At 42.4% G+C, this 21,733-nt stretch overlaps 1 protein-coding gene across 13 annotated transcripts in view; it reads right to left on the bottom strand.

The window, feature by feature from the left end:
• Ptprk (protein tyrosine phosphatase receptor type K) overlaps window positions 1–4,044 on the bottom strand; it is a 549,613-nt gene extending 545,569 nt beyond the window's left edge. For 4 of the 13 annotated variants that reach the window (XM_057751167.1, XM_057751194.1, XM_057751185.1 and 1 more), the window contains exon 1: window positions 3,745–4,034. In XM_057751167.1, the coding sequence (XP_057607150.1) occupies window positions 3,745–3,841 (97 nt within the window). In that variant the 5' untranslated portion in view covers window positions 3,842–4,034. Of the gene's footprint in view, window positions 1–3,744 lie in introns of all 13 variants that reach the window. The other 9 variants (XM_057751213.1, XM_057751203.1, XM_057751221.1 and 6 more) reach the window with 4 other exon arrangements.
• Window positions 4,045–21,733: the final 17,689 nt, after the last annotated feature.

Here is a 21,733-nt window from a genome sequence, read left to right as displayed (position 1 = left end):
GATATAAGGGAATCATTGAGAAAGAAAAACAGTCCTGAAATTATCCATATCATTATTAGGGTGCAGAATTCGGAATTTTAATGTATTTAGACAACAAAGAATACCCGTCCATCAAAATTAGAGAACTAAATGGCAAGCCTTAAACACGAGCCGGCTCCAAAGTATCTGCCCAGAAGATAATCAGAGTAAGAGAAATTTAATTTTGTACTAGAGACAGCAAGAAGCCAGACGCAAGGCAAGTGGGTCTGTTTTGATTCGTTGTATGGTCCTAAGGAATGACCAGGGTGATGTGCCAGGACCTGATTCAAGGCAAGATCTTGAGCAGCAAGCGTTCCCAGGCTCACTTCACAGCAGACACAATAGTCCCTCTCTAGGTCATTGGTAAGACTGCATCCAAAGTTACATGTAATTCTCCACACTGAGGAAACACTGAACCAGTTCAACAAATCACCTTAAAATCACAACACTATCCAAGTATTTTCCCTGCAATTAGGGTACTAGGAATATTAGCAGCAATGCTTTCGTCAATTTGTGAAAGATTTGCATAGCTGAGCTGAAAAATGATCAAAGATAATTTCTGATACTGCTGTCTCAGTATCAAACTCGTGCTCTGAATCAGTCTTTATGTTGGAAATGGAGACTAGTGGAATAACTCTCTCCCTCTCTCCGTGTCTCTCTCTCTCTCTCTCTCTCTCTCTCTCTCTCTCTCTCTCTCTCTCTCACACACACACACACACACACACACACCCCTTGCTGAACAGCCTATAGTTACCAAGAGTTCTAAGAGTTTAAGAGCCATAAAAGCTGAAACTCTGGCACTCGGGCTACCTTAATTTATGATGATTACACCCCAGATAGCTGAGCCATGCTTTACAGTTGACAGTGCTGGTTCACATAAACGACTTCACTTGATCCTCATAAAAACTATGTGGAAAGGTCAGGACGCGTATTATTATCCCCATTTTATAGATGAGAAAGCTGAGTTTCCAAGCAAGACAGGTTTTGTCGGTCATGAGTTCTACAGAAAGCTTGCTTGCATGGTGAGACCATCAAGAATAGCAAGGCAGCCCGGGAAGCAGACTGTCCTAACACTCTGGTCTCTCATACCTCAGTTTTCCTGGATAGAATGCAGATGCAAGTGTTGTTTTCAGAGGCTAGAGTGAAGGGGGAAATTCATAAAGCCCTGGCTTTAAAGATGTTTGCCATGCAGCAGCTTTAGACTTGAAAAGCAAACAGAAAAAAAAAAAAGCTGGTTGTGATAGGAAAGTGTTAATGTGTGATTGAGACACAAAGAGATTCAGTGTGTAAATGACATTTCAAATTCCCAACTACAGTATCCTCCCAAATTTGTTTTTGAAGCGTACAACATGTACATCCACACAATAATATTGAAAAGTGACGACCTGACCTTGGTAATCATGATTCTTAATACATATTTAAGAGAATGGACTACTTTAAAACTTTGAAAATATGCCTCTTTAGATCTTTAATGTATGTTTATTTAAATTTCTCCAGAAGTTCATCATTTAAAATAGACTATCTGAAGAAAAAAAAAGCAAAAAATAAAAAAGCACTTCCAATCTTTTCAATCTCTAATTCATCTCCAACTCCAATCAATATTTTTTACAAATATGCCAAAGAGTTTAATGACATTACAATACCAAATGATTTATGACAACTAGGGAAAAAAAAGAAATGCCTACAAAACCAACTTTAAATCTCTGGAGACAGACAGATAAGTCCAAAACCTGACTTTAAACTTGAGCAATAAAAGACCTTTGGTTGTGGGCATACATGCATATTCTGAATAGCAAGAAGATGTTAGCAGTTCTGTGAGAACTGGCTGCATTCATAATAAACTCTCAGAAGCACATCTGCGCCCTGTGATGAGGCAATCTCAGTACCCGTTGATGAAAAAGATAAATAACACTTTAAAAGAGAAAAGTTTCTCCAATGTTGAGCCTATATCCATCAGCTGTTAAGACATCACTAGTCGCCAGTCCTGAATACATGAGTTTAATCATGCAACTGGTAAAGTTCAATTAGCAAACTACATGCCTTCTCAAGCTATGCTCTCCGTGCATTGACAAGCACTGTGTAGAAATCAATACTCCCTCCAACTTGCTGCATATAATGAGTTACATCAAGCATGGTTCCAATACTAACAGCATTGTATGGCAGAGACGCGGGCGGTAATACTGAACCCGGAGAGAATTAAATTAAGTCGTCGGAGCTCACTGCATAGAACTGGTGCCCTCTGCACATCACCTAGATACATGGTTTCTCCTTTGCCTGCTACCATTTCACAGCCTCTGCCTAAGAGGAGGATACACTCAGGCACCAGAATCTGAGATCTAACTCCTTGTATACAGCTGAAAATGGGGGAGGGGAGAAGAAAAGCTTATGAAGGATTTGCTCCGGAAAACAACCTGGTGAGTTTATTTCCAGGAAATTGGGCAGTCTAAACAATGAAACTGTCAAATACAAAGTAAGTTCGGTCTACGCATCCTGTCGGTTCAGCCAGAAGCTCGACAGTCTCGTTTTCCGTTACCCTTCGGCCCTTCTTGTGTTTCCATCTGTCCTAGGAACCCAGGCAGCAGATGCGCCCGCCAAACGCGCGGGGCCGGGTCGGTTGGCCAGAAAAGTTGTCAAGCCCTGCGGGAGGCAGAAGATCAACCTGGGAGCTCGCGCCCCAGCGTCCACCAGGTGAAACTTCAGAGCCGGCAGAGGACACACAAAAGAAACCGATCTCCAGGAAGGATATCAAAACAGGATGGGAACAGAGACAACCAGTCCGAGAGACCGGGAGTCCAGGGTCTTCTGTGAGATTCAAAAGGGGATAACCATGGAACTCTGCGTCGCGTCTCTCTACCCGGGTCCTCCATCAGGACTGAGAACGTTCCCAGCCCGGGTCATCCAGGCGGACTCAGGGAGATGTGGAGCCAGCTTTGTGCTGGCTTCAATACATAAGCAGGGTAAGCCTTCCGGGAACGGGCGCCCAGCCCTCGCTGCCCAGGACAGCTTTGATTCTATCCTAAGAGTCACATTTCCAAACCTCGTACGGGCTCCGCCAACATACACATGCAACATGCTCCACGCTGCGCCCTGTAATCAACCCAGGAGCAACTCTCAACCCTCAGCGGAGGAGGAAGAAGCCTCCGAGAGTCACAGGGAAGTAGTTGGACAATAGTCAGAGGAGGTTATTCCCGGGACAAAAAGCACCTGGCAGAGCGCGCCGATGTCAGTCCCTACGCGTCCCCACAATTCTGACAAAAGCTTCCCGGGTAATTTTTGAACAGTCTGGCGGCAGAGAGCCACCAGCCCGCTCGGCGAGCCAAAGAATCGTGGTCCCGGGAGCCCTAAGTACTTTTTCTTTCTCTCTTCCCTAACTAAGGCTGTGAGGACTTCTTTCCCGACGCCCAAGATATCTACGGTTCACCCAAGAAAAGCAAGGTCGCCACAGACTCCATCCAGTATACCCGGGGCTGTCTGCGTGCCCGGCCAGCCTTGGAAACAATGGGTCGCGAACGTAAAAGTTACCTGAGTGGGGTGGCGCCCACCTCCTGACCTCGTCCCGCCTGACACAAACTCCCAAGACAGACCTGGCTTCAACCTGCACCCCCCACCCCGAGCAAACGCCTCCCGAATCCCCAGTCCCGGCAACCAGCTAGTTCCTCTTTCCCTCATAGTCCAAGGTTGAGGACAGCCACAGACCTCAGATGCCCACCACCACCGACCACTCACCTGCTGAAAACTGGCCTTGGACCGACCCCAGGAGAGGCCACGGGGACAGGAGCCAGAGCGCCACAAAAGCAGGCAGCGCCGCCGCCGCCACATCCATGGCGAGTTTGGGAGAAGTTTCAAGCAGCTTTGCAAAGAGCCTCTGGGGGTATCGCGGCGAAATCCACCAGCCAGCCGCCCGCCCGGCCTCGTGGGGGGCTCGCGGGGACGCCGCGGCCACCCGCCAGCACTTTCGTCCTTGCACAACGTCGGCAAACTACCTCGCGGGCGAAAGAGTCGCCCGCCAGCCGCGGCCACTGCTCTCCATGCTCGGTAGGGGCAGCTCAGGGTAGTCCAGAGTTACTTTGCTCGGGGAGGGACGGGGGCGGAGCCTGGGGTGACGTCGCCCCGCGGGCTCGGGCCGCTTCGGTGGAATGCGGGCTCCTGCGCGCGCCACCGCCGCCGTCGCCTCCTGCCGGGGAAACGCGCGCCAGCCCGGCCGCGCGCCCCGCGCAGCCTTTGTTCGCCACCTGGGCTCGGTGGCCGCGCGGCTCCCGGGCTGCGAGCCGGGAAGAGGGACGCGGCGCAGCTCACTGCCTAATCCCCTAGAAGCGAGTCTTGAGAGGCAGGAGTGTGGGTGGACAGTGGGAGAACCACGGAGGAGGCGCCCGAGAAGAGGCGTCCTGGGGTTCTGTCCCCAAGGTGGCGGTCCCACCGGAGCGGTTGGTGATAGGAAGAAAGGGGAGCAACCTTTAAAACGCCGAGCTGCACTGAAATTTCACTGTTCCTTATTGCTGTGGTAAGGAATAAGACTCCCTACCCCTACTGAAAACTTACTCTCGTTTGTTCTCATAATAAATAAAACTTGGACTAAAATAAAATGTTGGGTAAGTTTCCAGTGTGAACAGCTGGCGTTCCTCATTTCTGGTTTGTCATTTACAGAATATCTGAATTTACTTGCCGCGTCACTGACTTTGCTTGTTGCTGGAGAAGCTCCTCGCCCCTCTGCCTTTGCATAGCCTGGTGTAGTAGAGCGTGGTTTGCGTTTGTTTTTTATTGTCTTGTACCTATTTAAGAAATGAGTACTTAATAAAAAGGACTTTGCCCCGACAGCATGGTTGCTCTGAAGGAACCCTATGCTGCGTTAACATCTTTAAACTCTGTCCGTTTGCTGCCTTAGGAGCTTGACGGGGTTTCACCGAATGCCACCCTGACTTGCTTCTGTAGCAACGCTGTATAGCTGTTTACTTTATTTAAGCCTGCAAAATATGACATAAGCAAGTGTGATCACAATTGAGTAAGCATAACTTTGACTTCGAATTTGGATGCCGTATACGCAAGTTATAACAATAGTCTTGATTGACACCTGTCAGCCACTCAGACATCTTTAGCCTTTTAAAATCAAAATGAAGTGAGATTCAATTTAACATAACATTCTCGCCATTTACAAAGCCACATAGTTCTGTAACACATATATGCTGGTATGACTATGTTTTGAACAGGAAATATAAATGCAAGTAACTGTATGCCATCTCTGTATATATCTAGATACATATGTATCTATTTACATATATTATACATACATATAGATCAAGAAGGAGAAAGTGCATTTCTTTTTTATTTGCTGAGGAGAGAAACTTCATTAAACTCCAGTCTTGATTGCTCATTAGCACCTGTAACCAGCCTAACATTTGTCAATTCAGTTCAACAGAGTGCAGGCTTCCTCCCTCAGGGTACAACGTGGCTGTACCTTTGCTCATTAACCTATAACTTGAAGCACAGTGTACCCTGGGGCCCTATTTCTTACACTGAGGAGCTTTTCTAGATCACAGGTAACCAAAACCTATTATTTTCCTTTCTGAAGATTTAGCGGGACTTTCTAAAAAAAATTAGCAGTAATTTGCCACAGTAAAAGCAAAGCATACTCCTCTGTCCATATGAATTCACCTGTTTTACTCTTGCAAGAATGAAGAGAGACGCTCATGATTTTGGCAAATTGTTTGCAAACAACACCCTATAGAGATATAGACAGTGGACAGTACCACACTTCTTATCGTAGCCATTCCCTGGAACAAGAGATAAAGAATTCGTTTTATTTTCTCTATGACGGAGAAGAAACAGTACAGATAATGCTTTGGGGGTGCTCAAGATGGGCCAGGCCCCTTAGATGGGCAGTATCACAGGGAGGAATTCAGACTATACTAGGCTTCAGTAAGCTCAGGCAATAGCAAGACTGGGGTGAAGCAATTTACCGCCACCCCACACACACAAATATATATATATATGAAGAAAAAAAAGAAGAGAAAGAAGGAAATCCTTACAAGGAATCAACAGAGAAGGCTTCTCAATAAGACCAGGATAAAAGCAGTAACATTTTGAGCAAGCAAATTGGTCGTTTTATCCTTAGGGCTCACAGCTAAAGTGGACCAGAGGGGCTCACCATCAGTTTAGTAGTTGGCTGTCCTTGAAATCTCTACTTTCTTGCCCTGGCTTTTTTCATTTAAAAATAAAATCACCAAAATGTTCATATTCTTTTATCTATTTGTTGTCCTAACACAAAACATGAAAAATGTTTTAGGCACTCAGGTATTTACATAAAAGAAAAGTTAGAATAATCAAATGTCCATATATAGACCAAGTCATGATTGTATGACTTAGTAGGATATCTCTCATAATACACAAAGCTGAATTTTATGGAAAAAGGAAATTGCACAGGGAAGAATGTTTATGATCAAACATTGGCGCACGGTAGCCGAAGACAATATAGGATTTTTCTAGAGAGAAAAAGATGAGGAGGGAGGAGTGGCTACAGAGATTATTCAGTGGTAAAGAACCCACACTGCTCTTCCAGAGAGCCAGAGTTTGTTTCCCACTTACTGTGTCAGAGGGCTCACAGACATCTCTAACTCTAGCTCCAGGAAGCCTGACACCCTCTTTTGAACTCCAGGGGCACCCACGCTGACAGTGCCACAAAGATACCCACAGACTTGCATGCGCACATGTGTGCATAAATGTACAGAATCACAAATAAAATCTCCTTTGTCTTATTTTATATTTATCTTATTTCTTCAGGGGAAAAAAAAAACCTGGCGAGGGCTACTAGTGAAGCCTGCAAGGCATTATCACGGATGTTATTAGTGACACTAAATGACACACTTGAAGTACCTAATACAATAAAGTTTATGTTCTATGTAATGTATTGCGATAAAGCAATGAGATGACAAAAGTCTACAGGCAAAACAAAAACAAAAAACAAAAAAAAAACAAAAAAAAAAAAACAAAGACTGGGAACTGGAGAGATGGCTCAACAGTTAAGAGCTGGGTACTCTTCCAGAGGACCCAGGTTCAATTCCCAGCACCTACATAGCAGCTCTCAACTGTCCGTAATCCAGCTCCGGTTAATTTGACACCCTCACACAGACATACATGCAGGCAAAACACCGATGCACATAAAATAAAAATAAATAAATCATTAGAAAAAAAGACTAACAAAAACGGTCAACAGCAACAACACTAAAGCATGAGTTTGGGAAGTAGGTCAGTGGCAGACCACTCTCGTGGCATGTTCAAGGTCCAGGTTCCAACCCGGGACCATAGGGGGAAAATAGTATTTATTCAATTACTAGTTAATTTAGCTTACTTAATTTTTATAGTTGTACTTTTTGTCCTCCTGGGCCATTCTTTGCCACATGACTGGCTATGGTAGATGGAAGGGTGGTTTGCTTGATTGGGCAGGGCAGGCAGGGCTGCTGCTTTTTGCTTGTTTCTGGAACTCAGTTATAGCAATCCTGCTACCAGGATTACAGGTGTAGGTTACCATTTGAATGATAAAATATCTTTTGTTCTTGTGGATGTGCCACCTAATAGCTCCAATCATGAACTTAAACCTGTAGGGTAAAAAGAGCCAAGGAAAAAACACCCTGACCCTGATTTGACCCAACCAAGACCAAGACCAAGGGAACATACCTTTACCCCACAAGACTTGCATTTGGCAAGATGCTTCCAATAGAATTATAGTTTTGTCAAATTTTAGTAAGTGTAATTGGAAAATAAACACTGGAGATTGATATGTTTGTAGAACTCAGGAGTGAGCAAAACTAAATAGGTTTCTCCACTGTATGACCTTTTGCATGATTGCCAGTATGGAACTGGGTGCTGCATATCTGTTTGATAAGGTATGGAACAGAAACTTCTCAAAGTTCAGGACCCTGGACCTACAGCAGAATAAGGTGCTAACCATCTTTGCGACAAAATAGTTTAAGTAATCAACTTTTTCTCTTTTTCTTTTGGATTTTTTTTTTTTGAGATGATTTCCCTGCGTAGTCCTGGCTGTCTTGGTACTTTCAAACTCAGAGATCTGCCTGCCTCTGCCTCCTGAGTGCTGGAATTAGAAATGAGTGCCACCATAAGCTGCAAGTAGACAACTTAAAGAAAGTTTTTTAAGGTTTATTTTTGGCTCAAGGCTTTAGTCTTCAGTCATTTGGGCCTATGGAGAGGCAGGAGAATGGTGAGGGATCATAAGGTAAAGTATGGTGCTCACTTCCTTGTAGCCAGGAAGCCATGGGGAAGAAGCAACCAGGGAACTGACTATTCCACTCAAGGACCTGATTTCCTCCCATGAAGCCTTCCTACCTCTGAAATTTTCTACCACCTCCATGCCATCGACTGGATACCAAGCCTTCTATAGCTAAGTCTTTGGGGACCATTCAATATCTAGTCAACGATATCTATCAAGACCAGAATTGTGGTTTGAATCTGAAACTTTCCCCAACCACAGCATATTCTGAATGGGTTCAGATTGTAGGGTGTTATTTTGAAGGCTATAGAGCCTTTCAGAGGTGGGTGGCTAATTCAGTTGGGGTTTGGCCTTTGTAAATGATGGACATCCGTGGTTCCTGCCACCTCTCTCTGATTCCTGTCAATTATTGTATAATCTCCACCACATACTTTAGGCTATGTATTTTCTCACTATGAGGGACACAAAGACCTCTGAAACCAAGAGCTGGTGTGGAGCCATGGTCTGTATTCTGTCAATTATATTTTAAGTAAATGCTAGGTGGCCAGTAGCCAGGCAGGAAGTATAAGTGGGACAACCAGACAGGAAGTAGAGGTGGGTCAAGGAGAACAGGAGAATTCTGGGAAGAGGACACAGTTGTGGGCCCAGACACAGAAGAAGCAAGATGTGACTGCCCTGTTGAAAAAGGTACTGAGCCATGTGGCTAACATATACTAGAATAATGGGCTAATATAAGTTATAAAAGGTAACAAGAAGCCTGAGCTAATGGGCCAGTTTATAGTTAATGTAGACCTCTGTATGATTTCTTTGTGACTTAAAGACTGTGGGAACCGGGGAGGACAGAAACCCCAACAACAAAGAGCAAAAATAAATTGTTCTTCTTTGGTGTTGCTCTGTCCAATGATGTCTCACAGGGACCCAACAATAGCTGAGACAGCCAGGGTTACAAAGAACAAAATTTGGAAAGCATCGCCTTGAATATATAAGATCTCTACAGCCCAGAGTATGTGAACTTGCTACAATCCTCCTGCTACCGAAGTGCTGGGTCAATAGCCATATCTGATCAATAAATTGTATTTTTTTTTTCAGAAAATCAAATGCAATGCATCGTTTTGTAGCAGTGTTGATTTACCTAAGTATATATAAACATGTGGGCCTGGATTATATTAGTTGCTTACTGAATGTTACTTTCGTCCTCTTGTTCACTGAGCAAATCTGTACCCAGCAGACAGAATGTTTTATTTCTTCAGTGAACAGATCATGAGTATACACACAGCAGGCATTTATAGTCAACCAGGTAAATTTTTAAGCTAGTTTTAGGAACTATGTAGTTATGTTTTTTTCATTCACAAAACATATTCCATGTGCACTCATTCATCTCAGTCCAAGCATATGAAGTGGGCAAGGCAGGTAGCAGTAATTCCACCTACCTAGTTAGAAATAGCCTCCATTTAGAATTAAAATACTTGCCAAAGGTTCTATAGCGAGTAATAGGGTTGGGACTGGGACTAGGTTCTTCTGACTCTGCATCTCAATCATCACTTCAGTTCCTCTGTCCTAAAATGATATCCCCAATGCCAATTTATCAAGCAGAATCCTCTTAGGTTGGTAGGTAAAAATGAGTTTCTATTCCCCACCCCACTACCACCCCCTTTGGAAAGTGAAAAACTAAAATCACTGTAAGTTTTCCTCACAGTAAAGTTGTTGCAAGGGTTTGTGTGTTGTTGATGAGTCTTTAACCTCACCCAGAAACGGGGATAGATCTTTGAGATTGAAGCCAGCCTAGTCTACATGAGTTCCAAGGTTACACAGAGAAACCCTGTCTCGAAAAATCAAAAAGAAAACTAAAAAAGGACAGTTTCTGTGCTGACAACAGAGACCCAGGGAGAGAAGGAAAGAGGGAATTTCTGAACTAGAAATTGCTAGATGAAACAGGAATTTCCTGAGGGTAAAAAAGTGTTTGCTACCCTCAGAGAGCTTTGGACTGGAGAGAAAAGGTACTTTCCTCTCCAGTATGGCCATGGCCAGGCCTGTCACAGCTTCAATCCCAACACCAGAGTGTCTGGGAAACAAGGCCCTTGTGATGGCAAATTGCTTACATCCCTGGGGGAACTCTCATCTGTCTATGTTCTTAGGCAGTTTTGGATCAAGTTGAAGAAGCACCCTGCATTCAAACCCAGAGTTATTCTTTGAGTCCCTTGAACTCTTTAAAATATCCGTAACTGGGGATTTTTTTCAGAAACACTAGTCAAGAAAATGCATGCTCCAAAGGTTTTATCAAGGGAAAGAAAAAAAAAAAAAAAACACGCAAGCAGCTTGAGAGCTCAGAGTTGCCAATTTGGAAGAGCAATTTGCCTACAGCTGGATATAATTAACAAGCCTGGGTCAAAAAGGAAGCCAATCATAAAAGTGTGAATTGGATTGAGGTGGAGGAATGGGACAGGGACAGTAATTCCAGAGCTGGCATGGTCTCACTGGAGACAGCCTCTTCTCTTTCAAAAAACAGTCCAGTGATATTACGAAAGATTGGACTGGGAGTGGTGGGGGTGGCCGTGCAGTATCCTAGTCCATATTTGCTGAATTATCTTTTCAGAATATTAAAACGCATGCCTTGTTCTCTCCTTTTATTCTATTGAGTACCTTCCATGCCCTGCCACTGAAAACGTACTTTGTTTTTCTAGATTAACTGGAAGGGGAAAAGAGACGGTTAAGGGGACCCAAGTTCAGTTCTCCACACCTCCATCAGTATCTTCCAGGTGGCTGTAACTCCAGCTCCTCTCTGGCCTCTGCAAACACCCGCACTCCGTTCACATACCTAAACACAGACATGCACACACAATCACACACACACAAGAATAAATAATTCAAAAGAGGCTTAAGGCACACCAGCTATTAGCATGGACTTAGACGCGGTTTGAATTCCATTGGTTTGAAAACATGTGTTGCCCTGAGATGTTCTGTGTTATTTTAGAAAAACTGGAAAGGAGAGGATTCAAACTAATTAAATGCGTCATGCATTCAGTGATACATTTTGTGGGTTCAGGAGCCTCTAGGCAAAGTTGCAGGCCAATGAGAATTAACAGAGCTGAGAAATTCTCTAATGATTTCTCTCCTTTCTGCCTCCCACTTCCTTCTGAAGGGGACTAGGGGTTGACATCACATATGGAACCCTGCGGATCTTGCCATCTTTCTTCTCTGCCTATTCTGGTCTTGAGACAGAATGAAATAGAAGTCTGGAAACAAACTGTGATGCTTGCAGAGCTGGGGAGGGTTTTCTGAGCCTCCAAATGTTCCCCACACAAACTCCCTCCCTTCACACGGCTGATGCTGCCACCGCCTTCATAACGGGGGAGTCTGACAGGAAAATGAACCATTGGAGCCTTCACACAAACAGAGGGGCTCATTTCCATGCAGAAGTCCTCTTTAACCAAGGCAAAGAATTCATTTTGCCATTTGCAAGCATTTATTAAAGGCACAGCACAGTGCTCGTTACCCTATGGGGAATACGGGAGAATTAGTAGTTTACATTTGAGATTAACAGACCAAAAAAATAAATAGATAAGAGACAACAAGCTGCTTGATGGAAGAGCAAGAGAAATGAGCAACAGATAAATAGTATTTGTGGTGGGTGCCCACGCGCAGGCACACGCACACACATGCATATTCCACAGATACGTGTGAGTACGTGTGTTCTCAAACTGTGAAGGAATAAAAGAAAGCACTAAGTCACGTGGGTGGAGGGAAAGCATGTGAAAGAGTGATGAATGCTTCCCAAGCTCTTGAAGGAGGTGATACTTGTGGCAAGCAGGAATATAGAATAATAAAATAAAATATCATATAATATCACATATTATATATATGCCTTGGGATAAATTACCTTTTTGGAACATGAATTTCTTGCTTGAACAGGCTTCCTGGTAAGCTACTGACTTTTGACAACTGACCAGAGTGTCTCTTATTGTGGTATAGCTATCTTGGGGATGAATTCTACTTTAATCAGCCCTGCTCAAAAACCAAACAAACAAACAAAAAGAAATAAAAGAAAAATCCTCCATAAGATTGGCCCATAGCCAAATCTGTTCAGCATTTTCTTCATTAATGATTGATGTGGGAGGGCTCAACCCACTGTGGGTAGTGCCAGCTCTGGGTAGGTGATCCTGTGTTGTATAAAAAGTCAAGATGAACAAGACACAAGGAACAAACCAGTAAGCAGAGTTCCTCCAGGACCCCTTCAGTTTCTGCCTGGCATTCTTGCTTTGGCTTCCCTCAGTGATGACCTATGACCTCTAAGTCAAGTAAATCCTTTCTTCTCCAAGTTGCTTTTGGTGATAGCCTTTATCACAGCAGCGGCAACTCTAAGATGGTTGTATTGTTTATTCAGAGGAACCCAGAAAGTAGGAGCTAACCTTGGTCAGGTTGGCTTAAAAACTAATCATCATGTATGTTTGGTCTATTTCCTACCATAACTGTTCTTCTGTTGACTCTTGTGGATTGTAAACTACTGAGAGCTGAGAGCAGAGTTTCAGTGTTCCACAAGGTCACTGTCATTCTACCCGCTTCCTTATACCCAAAGTCATTAAAAGTTTGCTGGGCATTGATACAGAAGGTCGTTTCTTTAGGAATCAAGTTTACACCTTGTGTCAGGTAGTAAATTCAACTCAATTCCTCAGGAGGCTGAGGCTGTAGGATCACAGGTTCTAGTCCTGTCGTGGCGATAGAGTTCAAGGACAGTTCAGGCAACTTAGCTGCCTGTCTCTAAATTATTTAAAAGACGGATCTTAGTTGGGTGTAGTAAACACAGTACTTGGGAAGCAGAAGCAGGTGGATCTTAGTGAATTCAAGATCAGCCTGGTCTACATAGTGAGTTCCAGGACAGCCAGACCTACATACAGAGTGAGACTCTGTCTCGAAAAGTAGTAACAACAACAAAAAGACAGAGACTGAGGCTTGTGACATGTGTAGCTTAGAGGTAAAGTGTTGTCCAACATGTGTGAGGCCCATGGCTTAAATCCTAGCACTTAATAATAGAAAAGCAGGTGCCATCTCAGTACTAGGAGACTAAAGCTAGATAATTAGTGAGTCAAGAAATTTCAAATCAGCTTGACCTATATAGGTAGATCCTATATACAAAAAAAAATGGTAATGCTTATAATAACCACAAAACAAGGTTAGAAAAGTGGAATTCATACAACCACTGAGAGGTTTAAAATAAAACGCTGGGGCTGACAGAACAGAAGCTCAGTTGGCTGTGCAAGCATGATATCTTGAGTTCAGATCCCCAGCACCTGTATAAAAGCTACAGGCAATAGTGGATCATGTCTAGAGTCCTAGTGTTTGGGTCGTAGACACAGGTCACTTTTTGACCAGTCAGTCTGGCCATTTGATTAGCTCCAGGTTCAGAGTAAAACACATACAAATAAACATTCACACATGTGCCTGTACTCACCTAGTACAAATCTCTCTCTCTCTCTCTCTCTCTCTCTCTCTCTCTCTCTCTCTCTCTCTCACACACACACACACACACACACACAAAGTCATGTATGCACATACTTGAACATGATGAGATACTTTCCTTGGGCATGGCACACAGCAATGAGCATCACTTATGTTCACCGAGAGACACTGAAGGTTTATCATCGTAGCTCCAAGGCATCCTAGATGAAGTTAAAACAGAACACAAAGACATTGCATGACCTTTCATCTCAGCTTCGGGGCTTTCCCCTTCCTCCTAGCTGCCAGAAGCCAAAGTTACATCTACATGCCTTCCCTTTAATGGGAAAATACTTTAGTAAACAAATCGTAATTGGGCAGGAAACCCTAGGACCCAGACTGTACTTGAGGGCATCTGACTAAAATCTCTCTGCTGCCAGCTTGTCCCAAGTTGTCTTGTGCAGTTTGATTTCTTAGATACAGTCTCTGTGAGTCTCACAGGATCCAGCTACTATTTCAGACACTGCTTATACAACAGGGAGACAGCAGAAAAAAATTATTGCTTAGTTTTCACATTTTAGTTGAGGGAGATGGACAACAAAAAAAGAAGTAGAACATATAGATGGTCCAGGAGGAATAACTGTCACTATAATATTGTAATATATGAAAATTGTCAGAAAGGACGATGTCCTTTATTGGACTTCACTTCCCCAAACCAAGACTAGCTTCATGTTTGCTTAAAGTAAAATTGGGTTCAGTATAAGAAAAGAATGTATGGTGAATAGATTATGCCTTTTCTTTTTAACTGTGGATATTTATATTTTGTGAATAATTGTATAACCATCTGGGTTTCCTTTTTTACTTTGGCTGCTAGGAAACTCAAGTCTAATTTTGCAGTCACAATAATTGGTTCAACTTATAAGTATTGTTTTAGATTGCATTTCCACTGATCTTATTTACAATTTTATCTTGAAATTCCTCTTGCTTTATTTGAATTTTGATATACTTATTTCAAGAGCTGCCTCCTTGGTCAGTTAGCACAGCTATCCCAGTAGGACAGATACATGATTTTTGTACATTCACAGAACAAACCAAATGATTCTATCTTCTTACTTCTTAAACCTTTAGGGAGAAAGATGGAAAGTTAATCTGAGAATGTAGTTCAGGTGACAAGGTGCTTTTATGAAGCCCTGGGTTCAAGTTACAGCACCATATAAACTGTGTTGTGGTAACACAAGCCTGTAATACCAGCCCTGAGGAGGTGGGGACAGGAGGACCAGAACTTCAAGGATATCCTTATCTACAGAGTAATTCAAGAGCAGCCTGGGCTAACTGAATTTTAAAGTAGCATTGTGAGATTTAAAGGTTTCGCAATGGATCTCGCAAGCAGAGGTCTCTAGCTGACTCTTAGATTTGGCTGGCTCACCACTAGCTGTGGTAAAATGCAGGTGAAGGATTTCTCTATTGTGAGTTCTTTAATTAAAATGCAATCTGAAGTTATTCATCATTAAGTCACAGAATCATTCTCTCTTTTAAGTTTTTATCTACTGCACCGATATCCTGAGAGTTATCATGGAATTTTTCTAAGGGAAAGAAATTAAGGTGATTGACAGGGTCCTCTAAATACTCACCAAAATTGTGGAGAAGAAGAAATCTGGGTACAGAATCTACACATCATAATGAACACATATGTTTATTGAGGACAAGGGAGGGCATTTGAAATGCTTCTAAATGATTAAAACCTACCTCTTTATTAAGAAGCAATTATGTGACTCTGATTCAAAGATGTGATTTCTCAAAGAAAAATGACACCTGAGTTAAGTGAAAAGACCCAGCACAGAGCTCTTTGTCCAGTAGCAGCTCAGTAGCTGATCAGCTTACCAAAGAGCCCACAGGAATAGATTAATGACTTGGCAATGGGGTAAAGTCAGAGGTGTCCCTAACTACTCCAATATGAACTGTAGCACTGCTCTTTCCAGGACTCTGCAACAACCACAGAAAATGCAAGTGAATCTGAGTCGGGTCGTGCAAATTGCTTAGCATCCTCATGGCCCTTTTATGTCTCTTAACTGTAAAGCCCCATTTCTCCACTCAGCTCATCATCCAGTTACATCCTTTCCTCTATGTCATTCTTCCCAGTACCATGTACCTACTCAGTATGGTACAATTCTTCCCTGCATCTTTTCTCCTTCCTTCCTTGAATCTTCTCTCCTTCCCTTCTGTATCTAGTGTTCTATATAGAGGCACTGAGGGACTGTGAGAGAGTGTTTTCCTCCCTGAAAGAACATGCTACCCCGTAAAGGTAAGAGAAGGGGACAAGGCGAATGGCATGTGACAAGGATTAAATGCCAAAAATCTGCAGGCATGAGTGTGACACACACACCCTGCTGTGAAAACACAGATGCAGAAGCAATTAATTTCTGTCATTTGCTAGCGAGGGTAGGTGACAAATATCTTCACTCTGCTATTCTTCCATCTGTTTCTCTCACTTCTAATGGGGACAATTTGGGATCTTGGTTGTCAGGCTTTGCTACTGAAATGTGGGAGTGAAATTCATTCTGATGTCAACATGGTAGATACTGTATTTAACTTAAAATAATGAAGGAGCCATTTAGCGACTGATTTTCAGTTGAGAAGAACTGTCTTAGGTGGCAGCCACCACTTGTGGATGCGGGGCTCCCAACACCAGTGGGCTGCTGACATGTATTTCCCACTTTTCCCTCTCTCCTGCTTTCCAGCCTCTTCCCAGAACTCCTCAGTATTCTGCTTCTACTTCCCCAGCAGTGCCTGGACTAGGCTGTCCCAGTTAATACAGGCCAGTCTATATATCAAGCTAGCCTATTACCTATCTGTTATGAATTTAATAACACTTTTCTAAAATGCCACGTTTTTATGGACTTCATATCTCTGTGACAAGAGACGGTCTCTAAGTCATTTACTTCTCAGTTAAAATTGTTTCTTTATATCATTATTTTCTAAGCATACGCAGTTGTGGGTAAGGGAATTTATGCATTCAATCTCCATCTACTCAGAGAACTATTATATGTTAAGTTGCTTCAAAAATAAGAATAAGAGGAGGCTGACTCATATGCCAGTGGGGCATACAACTGCAAGAAATCCGATTGCAGTTCTAGTGAGTGACAGTTTTGTGGAAAACCCTTCACACTGCTTGGGGCATTGGGTGAAACCTTCAGAGAAGACCAGAAAACCCTTTAAGCCTAAGTTGGAGTTGGCCAGGGTGAGAGAAGGAGGAAAAAATAGAAAATAAATACAATGGCATAAAGAAAATATGGCTGAAGACTGAGGAAAAGACCTCAAGAATCCCAGGAAAGCAGCAGACATTTCTGGGAGAGAGGCCAAGTGGACCATTATTGGGAAGAATGTGTCAGAAGAGAGAAAGGGTCATGTAAAGACTCGAAGACTTTCAGAAAACTACCTGAATTTTTGCCATTGACTTTGTTTTGAGTACTGGGGATTGAGCCTAGGCCCTCATACACACCGGATAAGTGCCCACACTTGAGCAACGACCCCCTCACCTGCCCTGCTGAAAGCACATCAGAAGAGACAAGAGAAAGAACTCCGGTTCTGATTACAGAACATGGAAGTAACTGGGAAAAAAAATGAATAATGGAGTTAACATTGTAAGGCTCCTCCGCATTTTTCTTCTTTGTGTCTAAGATTTGTTCATTTTTATTTTATACTTATGCGCATTTTGCATGAGTGTATGACTGTTCACCATCTGTGTGCCTGGTGCCTGCAGAGGTCAGAAGGGGGCATCAGATCCCCTGGAACTGGAGTTACAGGTGGTTGTAATCCACCATATTCATGCTGGGAATTGAACCAGGTCCTCTGCCAGGAAGTCAAGTGCTCTTAACCACTCTCTAGTCATGGCTCAAGATGGCTCTGCACCATCTCTCTAGCCATCAGAACTTCTTTTATCAATTCTTTGTCAGACAGAACAAAATGTTGACATATATTGTTGACTTCCTGCTCCCTACACATACACCTTAGGATCTAAATTTTCGTTTTTCATGGAAAAGTCTAAGGAAGATTATCCTTAAGATTCCTTTGAGTTCTAAAGCCTGTAATTATTTTATATTAAAAAAAACCTGTGCCTTGTCTAGCACTACCTAAATAGACTTGATCTCCTACTATTAGGAGCACAAAAGCATCATCAGACATTGAGATTAAAAAATTGAATGTTGCCGGGCAATGGTGACACATGCCTTTAACCCTAGCACTTGGAAGGGGGAGGCAGACATATTTCTGTGGGTTCAAGGTCACCCTGGTCAACAGAGCAAGTTGTAGGACTGCTCTGAGAAACCCTGTCTCAAAAAAAAACCCTAAATGTTTTATTATCTTAATAAAACTGTTATTTTTATTATAAAAGAAAACTGTTTTACTCATTACAAAGATAGTCCATGTTTTCCACAGTAAAATTAAAAGGAAAAAATTATAAAACAATACTTAGACACTACCGTGGCTTTTATTTAGTATATAACCTTACCAAGAAGAATACTGCTTTGAATAAGATTACTTTAAAATAGAAATATAAAAGGCATACTTGTTTGTTTCTTCTACAGCCAAGAGATTTTCACAAATAATTACTAAGAATTTTCATGAACTGAGGCAGATTCCATTCTCCCTCTCACATTAGGAAAGAGCTAATAAAATTAAAAGACAATATAAATTATCTTCTCTGTGACTTCAGAACAGTGCTTTCTCTAGGCTACTTCAAGGAGTATATTTAAATATACATAAAAACACTTATAGTAACTATTCTTTTCTCACTGCTGTGACAAAATGCCTGAGGAAAAGCAACTGAGGTGAGGAAGGGTTTCTTTCAGCTCATGGTTGAAGGTCCGCTGGTCACATTGTATTCACAATTGGGGATGAAAGAGAGTTGAACATATCTACTCATGAGGCTGACTTCTTCCTTTTTATTCAGGCCAGAACCCCAGTCCACTATGTTGGTGCCCACATTCAGAGTCTTCCCCATCAACTGATGAGGAACCTCTTGAGAGACAGCTTCACACCTAGGAGGTGTGTATCTCCTAGGTGATTCTAAATCCACTCAACTTGGTGACAAAGACAAACCATTCATGGGATGTACAAGATGCTGTGGGATATTGTTCTTGTACCCTGTAAGGATTTGTCACTTGTATTGATTTAACAAAATGCTGTTTGACCAATAGCCAGGAAGAAAATATAGGTGGGGCGAGCAGACTAGGAGAATTCTGGGAAGAGGAATGGTTCAATCTGCAGTCACCAACCAGATGAAGTGGAAGGAAGATGAGAATATCACACTGAGTAAGGCACATGACTTATGATAGGAATTATTGGTTAATTTAAGTTGTTAAGAGCTAGTTAATAATAAGCCAGAGTTAATAGGCCAATCAGTTTATAACTAATATAAGCCTTTGTGTGTTTTGTTGGGACTGAACTACTGTGGGACCAGGCGGCTCAGAAACTTCCATCTACAACAAGATACTTTGTTTCTGTTAACGGTAGGCAAATAATAATGTACCAGATGAACTTATTTGTATCCTAGTCAAATAAGATTTCAGAGGTTTGAAGATATCAGTGGAGTTTATTATAACAATTTTTGCAGTAAAGATCTGAGCCCCCAAATACTCTTACCATTATACCAGTATTCAGCAAGATGTTTTTTTAGAAATATTAGCATCCAGGAGAAAAAGTTCTGTGATGAAATGGTTTCATTTTCAAGCACATTTGGGAAGTACTACATTGCAGCAAGAAACATGTTTAAGTCAATTAAATACTTAGTTTCTTAATGTAATGTTTTAAAGAAAATGACTTTTAAAAGACAGTCCTGTGTTAGGGGTTGGAGAGACATCTCAGAAGTTAAGAGCACTTATTACTCTTGCAGAAGACCCAGACTTGGTTCTTAGTATCTATGTGGATCCTCCCAACCATCTCTCACTCCAGTTTCAGGGGATAAACACCCTCTTCAGGCCTCCATGGACATTGTACGCACATTGTGCACATAGATACATAGAGGCAAAACATTCATATACATAAAATAAAAATAAATCTTTTTTGAAGCTAGTGTTGTTTGAGAAACATATATTGACTTATCTGGGTGACATTTTCTTCTTAAAGAATGAAATTGATTAGGGAAAGATTTGGAAATTCCTCTTTCTATTGCCAAGAATTCAGAAGTAATGGGAAATTCAGACATGTTAAATCTTCTGTCTTATTCAGATATTTTCCTATGTCTTGACTATGGTGGACTAAGGGGAATTCACATTATTTGGGAATCAAAATAAGGTTACTGCTTATGTCTAACATTAAGTTTCCTAAAGGGTTTCATTTTTTTTTTTTTTTTTTTTTTTTTTTTTTTTTTTTTTTTTTGGTTTTTCGAGACAGGGTTTCTCTGTAGCTTTGGAGCCTGTCCTGGAACTCCCTTTGTAGACCAGGCTGGCCTCGAACTCATAGAGATCCACCTGCCTCTGCCTCCCGAGTGCTGGGATTAAAGGCGTGCGCCACCACCGCCCGGCTCCTAAAGGGTTTCAGAGGCAGAAGTAAATTTGTAAGGCGATTTTACTGTGTAATATTTTAACTAAATCAATTTCCATTTCCATTTTTTTTTTCTGATTTTTCGAGACAGGTTTCTCCGTAGCTTTTTTGGTCGTCCTGGAACTAGCTGGAACTAGAGCTGGCTGGCTTCGAACTCACAGAGATCCATCTGCTTCTGCCTCCCGAGTGCTGGGATTAAAGGCATGCGCCACCACTGCCCGGCTTTCCATTTCTTTTCTTTTTCTCTTTGCTTTTTCTAGATGGAGTTTCTCTGTGTGGCTTTGGACCCTACCCTGGCACTCACTCTGTAGACCAGGCTAAACTCAAACTCAGAGAGATTGCTCTACATTTCAAGTGCTAAGATTAAAGGCATGTGCCACCACCACCCGGCAAATTTCCACCTCTTAATAATCTTAATTCACAGTTAATATTTATAATGAGTAAAGGACCTGGAAGGTTTTAGGGTTCAAACTGCCCTACTGTGCAATGTAATGATTGTGCCTTTGGCTTGCTTTTCTTTGAGAGATACTCCTCATATCAATATTTAGCAGGTTGGTTTCAAGAAAATTACTATGAGGATATTACATAGCAGGGGCTAGAGTGGGATTCTATGTGCCTACATTTTTAAAACTTATTTTCTTATTATTTTGTATGTAACAGTGCTCTGCCTGCATATGTGTCTGTGTACATCATGTGTGCATGCTGCCTGTAGCATGAATTTTAATTGGTATTAATTATAAAAACCCAGAGTCAGATACAGGGGTTAATTCTGAAGATCAGAAAAGCAGAGCAGCCATCCACTAGAGAATTCATACATCTACCAATGCTCAGACTGAAAGGGCGATTGGGTAAACCCAAGGAAAAACATATAGTTATCCTCCCAGCTATGGGAAATAGACAAGATTGCCGGGCAAAAAATTGGAATCTTGGGGATGGGGTGGGATGGGGGTGAGGGGAGATGGGGAGAGAAAAGTGTGGATGAGAGGAGGAGGGGAACTGGGGAAATCGGGGTGATTGGGGATAAAGGAAGGTTGGATAGGGGAGCAGGGAAACTCATATCTTAGTTAAGGGAGCCACCTAAGGGTTGGCAAGAGACTTGAACTTGGAGTGGCTACCAGATGCCCAGGGCAATGTCCCCAGTTAGTTCCTTGGGCACCTGACGATAGGGAACCTGAAATGAACCTATCCTATAACCATACTGATGAATATCTTGCATATCACCATAGAACCTTCATCTAGCGATGGATGGAGATAGAGACAGAGACCCACACTGGAGCACCGGACTGAGCTCCCAAGGTTCTAATGAGGAGCAGAAGGAGGGAGAACATGAACAAGGAAGTCAGGACCATGAGGGGTGTACCCACCCACTGAGACAGTAGGGCCGATCTATTGGGAGCTCACCAAGGCCAGCTGGACTGTGACTGAAAAAGCATGGGATAAAACCAGACTCTCTGAACATGGCGGACAATGAGAGCTGAAGAGAGGCCAAGGAGAATGGCACAGGGTTTTGATCCTACTTCATGTTTT

Source organism: Chionomys nivalis, chromosome 2 (genome assembly GCF_950005125.1).
Source record: "Chionomys nivalis chromosome 2, mChiNiv1.1, whole genome shotgun sequence".
Taxonomy (NCBI): domain Eukaryota; kingdom Metazoa; phylum Chordata; class Mammalia; order Rodentia; family Cricetidae; genus Chionomys; species Chionomys nivalis.
This window is presented reverse-complemented; position numbering and strand designations above follow the sequence as displayed.